The 11,831-nt window shown below is 40.5% G+C and overlaps 1 protein-coding gene across 3 annotated transcripts; it reads right to left on the bottom strand.

The window, feature by feature from the left end:
- Window positions 1-245: 245 nt before the first annotated feature.
- Window positions 246-11,186, bottom strand: narf (nuclear prelamin A recognition factor). Of its 3 annotated transcripts, none has more exons than XM_044102128.1 (12): window positions 10,902-11,186; window positions 10,334-10,527; window positions 10,183-10,248; window positions 9,292-9,420; window positions 9,075-9,207; window positions 7,819-7,953; window positions 6,291-6,409; window positions 4,244-4,373; window positions 2,844-2,916; window positions 2,586-2,723; window positions 1,857-2,014; window positions 246-866 (listed from the first exon to the last, which is right to left on the bottom strand). In XM_044102128.1, the coding sequence occupies exons 2-12, from the start codon at window positions 10,403-10,405 to the stop codon at window positions 619-621; spliced, it is 1,401 nt and encodes a 466-aa protein (XP_043958063.1). In that variant the 5' UTR covers window positions 10,406-10,527; window positions 10,902-11,186; the 3' UTR covers window positions 246-618. The 3 variants fall into 3 exon arrangements, with proteins under 3 accessions (XP_043958063.1, XP_043958064.1, XP_043958062.1); XM_044102129.1 differs by having other exon boundaries at window positions 10,334-10,522; window positions 10,902-11,182; XM_044102127.1 differs by having other exon boundaries at window positions 10,334-10,416; window positions 10,902-11,182.
- Window positions 11,187-11,831: the final 645 nt, after the last annotated feature.

Raw genomic sequence — 11,831 nt, 5'->3', positions numbered from 1 at the left:
TTAATAAAAAAAAAAGCTTGATTATGGAATTAAAAGAAATCGGTGATAAGTAAAAACATGAGTACCACTTAAAATAACTACTTTCCATACCCTGCCCTCCCCTCCCGCCTCCTGTCTGTAGAGATAAGATGCTGTTGCATAGTTAGCTTTATGTTGCACACAATTTGTTGTGTCATCTTGACAAAGCAAACAGCTTCAACACTAAATTAAAAAAAACAAAAAAACAGCAGCTTCCACACTGGAAAGACAGATTTGGAATATATTAAAACTCATAGAATTCCCACAGGTTTGAGAGTTCCACATGTGGCTTTATTGCTCTGCATGCTGACAAAACTCCCAACTTCCTCCACCTGTTCCCGTTTTCCCATAACACCTGGCCTACCACAGACTCCTCAGGTGGCTCTGATCCCGACGTGCTGACGGCACCGCCCCAGTGAGCTGAATGGAAAGCGGTTGTTGTGGACTGCTTCTGTTTATTAAAGCAGACAGCGCCCCTCTGTGGTTAAAAGAACGAATGACCTTTCCTCCCCCCCCTCCTTCTGCTGCATGGTCCACTTCCTGCTCTTCTTCATTGGTTCAGAATTGCAAAACAGATTCTTCTGTTGTTTTTTTATTTATTCACCACTCCATGTGTGGAGGTTGTGCGTTACTCTGGCTCTGCCCTTTGAACTCTGTGTGCAGGAGCTTGCTGGCCTGATCCGAGTCAGGGCCGTGCAGCCAGTCTTGATACAGCTTGTTCAGGACGGGGTTGAGTTCTGGTAGCCGGACCGGCAGGCTAACGTAGACCTCCTCCATCTGCTGAACCAGGCCTTTATCGACCCGGCCTCCCGCCTCTCTCTCAGCCTGACCTCGGCCACTCAGGCACCCTGAAGCAGAGATGAGATGGGGGTTCTTTCTTAATTTTTCTTTATTCATTTTTTGCGTGGTCTTTCATCCACACAAAACTCAGCTCATGAAAAACGATGATTTAAACAAACTTCATATATGTGAAATCTGTAAACCCAAATAAGTACAAGTTGTTTTCAAAGTGAGTAAAATCAGGGGGCTTAGGGGCATTTATGTGCTTGTGAATTTAAAAAAAAAACAAAAAAAACCTTAGCCAAACAAAATAACATTTCTGTTTTTTTGTCATTTTTCATAAAGGAAACTGGTGATGATGAAAATTTATTGTTGAACCATGCCTGTAAATCTCTCAATACGTTATTAATGGTTTGTTTAACCTACATATCTGTTTGCACAAATATATGAGAGCGTATTAAGGTCATTGTAGACAAAATAATGGTATGTTTCTGTGATTTTGAGATTAATAGACCTGTATCTAGAAAAGACAACAAAATGTCTAAGCTTGACAAGTCAAAGATTTGCTACAAAAAACTTCAAATTTTCTAGTAAAAGAAATGTGGAAATTTATGGATTTCAAAGGTGGAAAATCTTAGAAATGTTCTGTTTCAAAAGAGGAACATTGTTGACTTTTGAAACCCAGAAGTTTAAAAGGTTTTTCTAGAAAACTTCTGAACTTCATTTCAAAACTTCTGAGTTTTCTGGCGGAAACGTTTTTTTGTTTTGTTTTTTTTTTTAACAAATGAATCTGCCGGTGCCATGTCTTAATTCCTAACAGGAAGTGGTGGTTGTTTTGAAGCAATCTGATTGGCTGACATAGGTTTTAGCTTGCACTACACTTCCCCCTTTGGGTTTGGCATGTTTAAAACAACACTCACGTGGATTTATGTGGATAAAAACATTTCTGAAACTGATCATGTGTGTACAATATATTTTACGAAGTGGCAGAAATATTTGTTTTTATAAAGATCCGGCTGCATGTGAACAAGGCCCAGAGCGGCAGCTCTGAGGTTTACCTCCAGGGCAGGACAGCACCTCCACCAGCTGGTACGGCAGGCGGCCCTTCTTCATCCGGTGCACTAACGTCTGGATGTTCCTGAAACCGTAGATGGCGGCAAACTGCAGCAGCGTTTCCCCGTCCTTCTCCAGTGTCACTTCCTGGAAGTCACGATTCCTGTAAACATGATACAGCAAGTTGAATAAGAACTTAAAGGCAATTAAAATTAATTGGCCTATTTTATAAAGAGTGGGCAGAAATTGTAGTGTCCAAGTGTGGGAAGTTAGTAGAAAGAAAAAAAACAAAAAAACTTGCAGCTGCAATTACAGAAAAAGGAGGTTCTATTGCTTATTGACTCAAGAGAGGCTCAATACAAACACACCACACTTTTCAGATCTTCCACTCCATCTTACAATTGTTCAGAACTTTGTGAACCCGTCACATGAAATCCCAAAAGAATTCAATAGATTTTGTTTGCATTGTGGAATAGTTTAATGGAATAAGCAATTAATGAATTGAATGATAAATTAAAATTAGCTTGATAATTTCCATGCAGATAAGATTTTTCTGAAGTTTACAGAGACTTTATAATCCATTTTATTTATGGTTTCAGATCTGCGTGCTCTTTATTTCCATTTCCTTGTTTCTGGTTGCTGTGTTTTTATGAAAGCTCATTAGTCTTTGAGAGGGGGCGAACTGCCGAACTCTGGGACAATTTATCATACTGTGAATCTGTCATTACTCAGACCTGAGGGTTTTGTACGTGATTTCCTGCACGTCGACGGCGAACACCTCCTTAGCCGTGTGCTTGAACACGTGCTCCAGGAATCCTTCGGAGCCTCTACCGTCATGCCTCATCAGCTCCACGTCCCCGCCTTCTCTCAGCCTGCAAAACACACCAAACAGTTAAAGACAAACTCATTTTAAGCTGTTTACATGGCCTACTTAATTTTAAAAAAATCTAATTGGTCAAACTGTATTATCTTTTGTTTGTTTATGAACTCACACATGATCCAGTGGGACAGAGTCCAACTCCTCCATGGATATTTTCCTCTTCTGCATCAGGTGGTAGATCTCCTCTGAAAGATAAATCTTAGGTTATTCCTTAAATTTATTTATTTTTTAATAAAATTACCAAACAAACAAACAAATAATATGCTCGGGACGTACAAGCAAGGCATTTCTTAAGGAGTCCCTGACTCACCTCAGTGCACAAAAAAATGCTTTTTTGGATAAAACAGTAGACGTGTTTTTCATCCCTTACGATGATGTCACCAATGGTCATGTGACCAGCTTTCAGTGTAGTTAGAAGCAGAAGCCATGGCCACACTTATGAAGTATAAAGTAAAACTCTTACGTTTATGTAGCCAGAAAATAACTTCTGTTAGTTCAGCCTCCACATGATAAACTGAAACGCCACTGAAATAAATTACGGGAGGAATTATCAACAAGTCATATCAGAACAGAGAGGAAGTATGCAAATGTTAGCCTAACGCTGACATCATTTCCAGCAGTAGTAACGAGTTTATTGAAGAGTCCAGTCAGGTAAAATTTAAATTAGAACTGCTTTGCATTATAACAAAAATTGTAATAATAATATTGGTTTCAATGTTGCATTAACGTTATGACTTGCAATATATGAACCATAATTGTTCAAGTTTTAGCATCTTTCTGCTTTGGGTTTTCAGCAGACAGAGATCCTTGATAGTACGTTTTCCGTACAAAAAAATAAAAATAATAACATTTATTACTTCCATCTCAACAACAATGTTTTCTCTGAATCAAGTTTTGGAAACTGCCCTAGCTTGTGTGACTGTAAAAAGCTGTTTTCTTCCAGCCCTTTACATTTTCTTTATACTAATAATGCAGACAGTGTTCCATTTGTATTTTATATGGCATTGATACCCCATCATATCACTGGCTTGACGGGGCCCTGTGGGTTTTTCTACTAGTGACGATTACATGGTTCTAGCCAATGGCACTGCTCAGATGTTTTCTAGAGGAGCAGAATGTTCTTCCTGGTCAGACTGTTGGCAGAGTTGTTCAGCTGCACCTGGAACTACTCCAACAAATCAATCAACTGTGACGTCAGAAGGGCGCTTTTAGTGCAAACAGATGGAGAAGCAGCAGGACGAAAACAGAGATACATGCGTCTTGTGACTATAGGGTACGTGGACATTTGTACTCAGCCATCCGAGTCTGTGTAAAGTTTGGGTTTCCGACATGGCTTTAATGAAAGCGAAAGGCAGATTTTAGTAGAGAGGACGTGAAACAAGTTCTAAGAGGAAGTGGTTTGATTTAAATATAATCTACCCAGAATAAATGCATTCCCTTTTCAGAGTAAAAGCTTCGGCGGGCAACAACCAGTCATAAACATCTTCCAGAGGCCATTTTAAAAACTCTTACTGGAGGTGAGGACGCAGTCAACATCTCTGGTCTCCAGTAGACTGTTGTAAAACTCCTCTCTGACAGCCTCCAGCTTCTTATCAAAGCAGGGAGCCACCACAATGTGATAAATCCTCTCTGGACTCAGCTTCTATGGGAGAAGGAAATAAAAAGATATATATATATAAGAGAACTGGAAGATATTTGCCCCAAACAGACATCTGGACAGGACACACAGTTATTGCTTAGTACAATAACTGGTCACCATCACTCTAAATCTGAAGTCTTAAAATTCTCTCACCTCTCAGTATTTGGTATTTTTAACATTTAGGTCATTTTTCCTGCATCTTTTTTCCATTCTGTCAGACTTATAGACTTACAGAATGGAGCTTAGTGAACATTCCCAACCCTTGACGTAGATGGTGGGTCAACATGAGGCCAGGAGGTAGTATCGTGTAACCAGATTACGTGGCATTTGAACCCAGTGACATCTCCTGGATTGTTTACAACAGAGCATATCACTATGCACCGCGTCTCACAGATTCCACGCTGTCTGGATGTTACGAACCGATTTGTATCTCAGTTCTCCATTGCCACAGGTGACGGCTGTGGGTGTGAATGTGTGGCGCTGCATATAGAGAAACACACCAGTGCTGATGTTGACAACGCAGTGCAGCGGTGAAGCATCAATATTTGTCTAAGCGCTGCTTGTGTCACTTTGAGGTCCTGCTGCGGCTAACCGGCCTCGGCTCAAACACGACCTCCGGATTAGCGTCAGGCTAGCAGGGCGAACTCCAGCAGCTTAGAACAGACTGACAGCAGGAGGAGGAGGAAAAGCTGCAGGACGGTTCGGCACATGACTGACGTGTTCCACGCCCTGCAGACATCTGACCGTCAGCGTCACTCCTCTGGTGAATGATCTGCTGCTGTAATTGCTTCAGCAAGGTCACATGTCCCTTCCAACATTTTCTTCACTCTGTCTCGGTCCTTGACTTTCCAGAGTGCCTGGGCATATTTATTTTCTTCCAGCATTTTACATTTGTGTCAGTTCAGTCAAAACAAAAAAAACAAAACAAAAACAAAACCCACTGGTATCTCTAGCATGTGAGCAGAAGGCAGTATCACTCCCTTTAGTCACTTTAAAATTGTAAAAGAGGATCTTGAACAGGCCGATGCTGCATTCCAGTCACCTGGGACCCCGAGGTGACAACGTCCCGGTCGGAGAAGTCACAAATTCAACATGAACACAAGCGTCATTCGCAGAACCTCTAACGAAAGTCACTTTTGTGTTTGCTTTCCAAAAGCGAACACCACTTTTAATTTGTTCAGTTCAGAGTTGCAGGCGCTACATGCAACACCGATTTAAGATGCACCCTTACTTGTGTTTCCAACAAATTTGACTATGTTGATGGTAGGAGCGGCCATATTGAAACGCAGAATAGGTCTGCATTTCCCTTCTTCAGCTGAAATCACAACTCCATCGACTTGTACATGGTGTAAAAAACAACATTTTGACATTATATAGCAATACAAAAAAGAAAATAAAGCCGTTTCCTCCATGTTCTATGAAACACGACCATCTATCCCACTTATAATAATCCTAAGAAGACGATCTTTAAGGCCAAAAAGCAATAGTTTCCCTCTTCTGTTGAACGCAGCAGCAGGGTGGTTGGTTGTGTTGCCTGCCGACATTGCACGGATGTTTTTATTGTTTTTGTTAAGCTGAAAAAAAGAAGGCAACTCATCAGCAGCAGCTGTGCTCGGTCACGTTGGTTTACACCTCCAACCAGCTGGAAATAGCGCTCCAGTGTTGTTGTGGTTTACAACCGAGAGTGAACATGTGGAAGTGAAGATCAATGCAATTGTTTCCAACAGTTTAGCTTTTGAAAATATCAGGTTTCCTCACCAAAAACGCAGACAGTTGAACCGTTCATTTGATTTGTTAAATGGCACCAGAGGCGGAATTTGATAACTTAAACCACAGACGATGTTTTATTTTTGGGGGGGTTTCGCCTATGAATGATTAAAAGCGCCATATTTTACAGGAACAGGTGATCTGCACTCTCACCTGTTGCTCAGAAAAGTAGTCTTTCACCAGACAGCCCATGATCTGCTGGGGAGACCGGGCTGTGCACAGGTGAGGGGTGACCACGCTGCCCAGAACCCGTTCTGCATAGCGGATCCAACCTGCACACACACAAACAAACAAACAAACAAAAAAAAAAAAGACTAAATACATTCGGAAACAAGAAAAACAAAAATAAGAAAAAGACAGCAACATTTCTCAGTTCCAAAATCGGGTTTCTTTAAATCCCAACTTCAACTGGAAATCGCTAACAGCTTTTAAGGAAGCAAAACAGTCCCAACATTATTGTCGCTACAGATAAATGCGAGACTGTTTAAAAGTGAGGTTCTTCTGAGCTAAATTTAATTCCATAAAGCCCCTGGGTGTTATCGCTCAGGGAGTGGTGAGAGAAACGCTGCCTATCTTGTTCCACCAGCACTTGGCTGCTGTCTGAACTTCTAAAACACAATCTGACCCTTTCAAGCACACAACATCTGAAGACTGGGACCCTTCAGCAAGAAACGAGGAAGATTTCTGTTTCCATAGAAACATTAGCAACACATTTATGCCAGAAAAACGACAGCGCTGCAGTTTTACGACTTATCTTGATCTGTGATGTGGAGTTTTATGAAATGACGTTGCTAAGCGTTTCAGGCAAATCTACTCAGCAACGTGTTTCCAGTCTCCCCAGTTGAAGTTTGTCTACCTTTCAGATTTTCTTTCATGTCGACAGATTTTATAGTGCAGAGTGTTTGTTTCAGCCGTTATGTGAAAGCAGACCGAGCAAATTTATCTTTTAGAATGTTTTGAAGAATTTGTTTAGAGGAAAAAAAATAATAAAAAATACACAAAAAGAAAAAAAACAAAGAAAAAACCCCCAACTCTTTTAGATGTTAAGTTTTAAAGAAACATAGTTGCAGTTTAAGACACATACAGATAATTTAATATTTTGTTTAAGCGAAGCAGGAAACCTCTTTTAAAAACAAAACAAAATAAAAGTCTTTAAATGAAACTCAATTTCTTCGTCAAATCTCAAGTGACGCTGAAAGTCTGCTGCTGCTTATAGCTTTTATTGCAGGAAATTACATGTTTTATTCTTGATTTTAGGATAAATGCAGTTTATTTAAGGTTTTATATTTCCAGAAGGTTTGGATCTTTTTCCTCACGTTGTGGAGTGCAGCCGATTTAAGGCCAATAAAGAAAAAAAAACTTTCAACTTTTAACTGAAAGTAAACCAACGTGTAGAAAATGTAACATGGTTAAGTTTTGCTTTCTGTCTGAAGCAGCAACACTACAGACACTTCTTCTACAGTGTCTGTAGAAGAAGAGAGACTCTGAGTCAGCATCTGTAATTTATATTCTACGCAACAAACAGGAGAGGTTCAAGGTTCCAGGGAGTAAATGTGCATGGAAGCATAAACTCTTACGTCGTTGTTAAAAATAAAAATTTATAAAAAGATGACAAGGCCAATTTAGTTTGTTTTATGAAAAGAAATGCAGAGGAGAATCAGCAGGCAGGCAGGCAGCTCACCCGGGCAGGAGGAGGTGAACATGGGTAAGGCCTGAGAGTCGTGGTGCCTCCTGCGGTAGCGCTGAATAAACTCCTTCTGGGTCTCCAAGATGCTGAACCCGGCTGCTACAGTGGTATCAAACACAAACTTTACCCCTAGGGAAAAAAAAAAACAAACGGTGAAAAGCCGTGATGAGGAAATCAATCGTGTGATCTAATTTTTACTAAATTGATTTTTAAAAGCAAAGAACAAATGTTTGACTTTTTTCCGGTACGGGACATAGTTTTACAAAAAAAAACAAAAAAAACCCCCCAAAAAACAACAAAACAAAACAAACAAAAAAAACATGAGTGTTTTTGCCTAAAGATGCCGAATAAACGGGGTTTGCACACTTTATGCCACAGAAAAAATTAAAGCACTTTCAACGTTAGTTTTCAAACTTTTCCAGCACCAGATGGTGGTAAAAATCCACTGACAGTATCCAATATATCACAATTTAAAATTTTGAAAAGTTGTTCAATAATTTAGCACAAAATACCCCAATTTCAAAAACTTACAACATATAAGATAGAAGCCAACCTTTATTTCAATTACACAGACCAACAAGCCATTGAGTCATTAGGATTAATAAACATTCTTTACACGATATTAGCAGTTAGCAAACAAAAATTAATTTGGTAATTCTAATTGATCCAAAACAAGAAACGTAAAGTCAGATTTATCTTCAGAGACAAAAAACCCCCAATAACCCCCCCCGTCTTACTAGATGTGTAAAAATAACTAGTTCCAACTGTAACTAGCATTTTTCAAACATGGGCTTTTAATCAAACATTCGCTTGCAGTGTATAACAGGGCTGCAGTTGGTAGAGCTGTTGCCTTGTAGCAAGAAGGTCCTGGGTTTGATTCCTGGCCCGGGGTCTTTCTACACTGTTCTCCCTGTGCACCGGGTTCTCCAGCTTCCTCCCACAGACCAAAACCATGACTGTCAGGTTAATTGGTTTTTCTAAATTTTCCCTAGGTGTGAGTGTGAGTGAGTGTGTGTCCTGTCTGTTTCTGTGTTGCCCTGCGACAGACTGGCGACCTGTCCAGGGTGAACCCGCCTCTCACCCAGAATGTTACCTCCCGACCACATTAGGGGACAAGGGTGTAAGAAAATGGATGGATGTATGACAAAACTGTGCAGTTTGAATATCAAAGACTTTATATAGAAATCAAGCACTTAAAGGAAAAAAAAAATCAAGATGAAAACCCCACAGGACGTCTGGGATCAGCTCACCGATACTCTTGAGGAAACTGCAGAGCTTGCGGGCTGCTTCGTTAATGTCCAAGCCAAACTGGACGGCAAAGAAAGGCAGCGACTGCGGACACACCGACGCCGCCACCACCTTGTGCTTCGATGCGTCACATTTCTGCCAAAATACAACACGACACCCAGCTGTCTCGGCTTTTTCTTGTTCGACCTTTTGTGCGGCGCGCGCCTGTGTGAGACGCACCTTATTGAGGGCCAGGACTCGCTCCACCTCCTCCAGATTCTGCTGGGAAATCTTAAGGGTCTCTTCGTCGGAGAGGCAGCCGTCGCAGGAGAGACAGGCACTCAGCAGCAACCGGGGGCCTTCCATCAACTAAAGGGACGAAAGCGTCTCAAACTCATTGACTTCATTTCACACCTAAAGCTCCCGCAGTGCCTGGTAAAAGTGTTCCCACCCCATGAACTTACTTCTTGTCAAGGCAGCAAATATCAACGTGGTTAATAGAGAATTTATACAACAGAGCCACTCAAAGTTAGGCATAAACCTAAAGACAACGTGTTGTTTTCTAAATCTTTCACAAATGAATTTTTTTTTTTGTTTTTATGCGTCGAAGAACTGAAACTCCCCATCACTCTGAACCATTAGGATTGTGACGATTGCAAACTTTGCTGGACAATAAACTATCCCAGAAGTTATTGGGATAAACGATAATATTGTTGCTTTGACACAATTTTAAAATGATGTACTGATAATGGCGAACTAACGCAAGTACGCCCTCTCAAAGGCTAATACACTTTCATTTTGTGCAGAGCACATCACACTGGATCTGGAAGACAATTCCAAAATAAAACAACCAAAAACAATAAATATAAAGGAAATAAAAACCACACACAACTGAAACCATAAGTAAAATGGATTATGATGTCGCTGTAAACAAATTTGCCCTTCAAATAAAATAAAAAAAATCAATCACCGCAATGGCAACCATTGAACTCTTTTTGAGTTATCATCCAAGTAACTGGTTATAACAGCCTTACACACAATTCACACAATTTCCTTCCACTTCACTGTATAAAACTGACCCTTTACTGAAAACTTGAGGAACCAATGAAGAGATAAATAAGCAGTCCCTACCTGTCCATTGACTTCCTCGCTCTCTGGGCCAGAGTTGGCCCCGTCTTCACCTTGTCTCTTGTTGCACTGCATTTTCAAACAATTAAAACAAAAATAAAAACAATTCCCAAACCAATTACATGGAATAATTTCATTTTAGCCAGAATCCTACCTGTTTGGTGCAGTTTTCACACTTCTCCTTGCGCTGTGCTATCTTGACTCCTGACATCTTCCCCCTTGTCATTTATCTCTGAGCTGGGAGAGACCGACCAGAGGTGGAAGCAGAAGCATTAGCTCGTTTCCTCGCGGGGTGCTGCGTGTTTTCTGTTGGGAGCCCCACCCTCCCGTCAGCGTCCCCCTTCTGTCCTATCACAAACAGCCAGCTTATCAGAACCAGAACAGCTCCTCTAATGCTGGGAAAACTCACAATGAGCATTAATCATCATCGTGTTTAAGTGGCTCGCGGTAATTGTATACACAAACCACAACAGAGGCGTTCCGTGACACGCTTAATGACTTAAAGTGAGTTAAACCTCCTGTGTGACCTAAAACAGCAGTACAATTACTTTAGCTCAAGTAAAGACGCTCTAAAGTAGCGTTAACAACAATAATGCGTCACGTTTATTGACTAAACGTCGTTTCTTGTGAGCTGAAGGGGTTTTAAACGATTTAGGCCGCACAGAAAAAGCCTTAAAGTGTTCAAATGATTGTTAGTAATAACGCTGTAGGTAACAACTCACCGGACGGTGCTGCTTCTTTGCGCTTCAGCACAAAGACGTGGAAACCCGCAGAGGACAAGCAGGGGGAGAGAAGAAGAAGGACTGCAGCACCGACACTGTTTAGTTGTTAAACTCTGCCTGAACTCAGCGCTCTGTCTCCAAAACCCCTGTATTGGGACGGTGTCACTGCCACTGCTAACCCGCACCTTCGTGGTTCTTATATCTTATATTTACCCCACCGTTCGTGCTTATGTACGTCCACCTCCATTGTGCGCCCGGACCGTCCTTGGAGCATGCGCAGGTCGATAGGCGTCACGCGCCGGAAGCTGTGACATGAACATTTCAAAATAGTCGGTGGTTTCGCGAAGCAGAAAATTCAAAAAATATTGAGACTATTAAAAGAGAATTAGCAGTCGAATGTTATCTTAGTTTGTTGCTCGAAAACATAATGGTACACGAGAAACATGAAGACAAATCCACCCACCCAATTTCTCTACTTTTAAAATAGCAACCCCCAAACCAGAACTAACAAAATAATAAATAACTTGAAAAATATTTAATAAACAAAACAAATGACAAATGTATTGCAAAAAACCAAATATAAATACATGATTATAAATTGCATAAAAAGCCAAAACCATTTCTTGATAGGTTCTGCTTAGTATCTGCTTAGTCATGTTTTATTACTTGAGAAGAGGGACAAAACATTTCTACTGGAAAAAGCACATAATCTGAATAAAATATACACAAAATACAGTTTTGTGTATATTTTATTTAATATAATTTGCAATTGGGAGCTTGCACCTTAGCATCTGTACATTTCCAAAACATTATTTGTCATATTTGAATACATAAGCTTGCGGAATATTTACATTATTTTTGGGGAAAATTTTAATCCATTTTGTCCCTTATCTCAAGAATCACTGATTTCATGTAGATCTTGTGGTTTGA

This window comes from Gambusia affinis, linkage group LG20 (genome assembly GCF_019740435.1).
Source record: "Gambusia affinis linkage group LG20, SWU_Gaff_1.0, whole genome shotgun sequence".
NCBI lineage: Eukaryota > Metazoa > Chordata > Actinopteri > Cyprinodontiformes > Poeciliidae > Gambusia > Gambusia affinis.
The sequence above is the reverse complement of the archived record's forward strand: the minus strand, read 5'-3'. Positions and strand labels throughout refer to the sequence as shown.

Coding starts and splice junctions, on each gene's coding strand:
- narf (XM_044102128.1), bottom strand. CDS start 10,405: ATGACAAGGGGGAAGATGTCAGGAGTCAAGATAGCACAGCGCAAGGAG. Junction 2,917..4,243: donor TGACTGCGTCCTCACCTCCA/GTAAGAGTTTTT, acceptor TTTATCTTTCAG/AGGAGATCTACCACCTGATG. Junction 2,724..2,843: donor TCTGTCCCACTGGATCATGT/GTGAGTTCATAA, acceptor TGTGTTTTGCAG/GCTGAGAGAAGGCGGGGACG.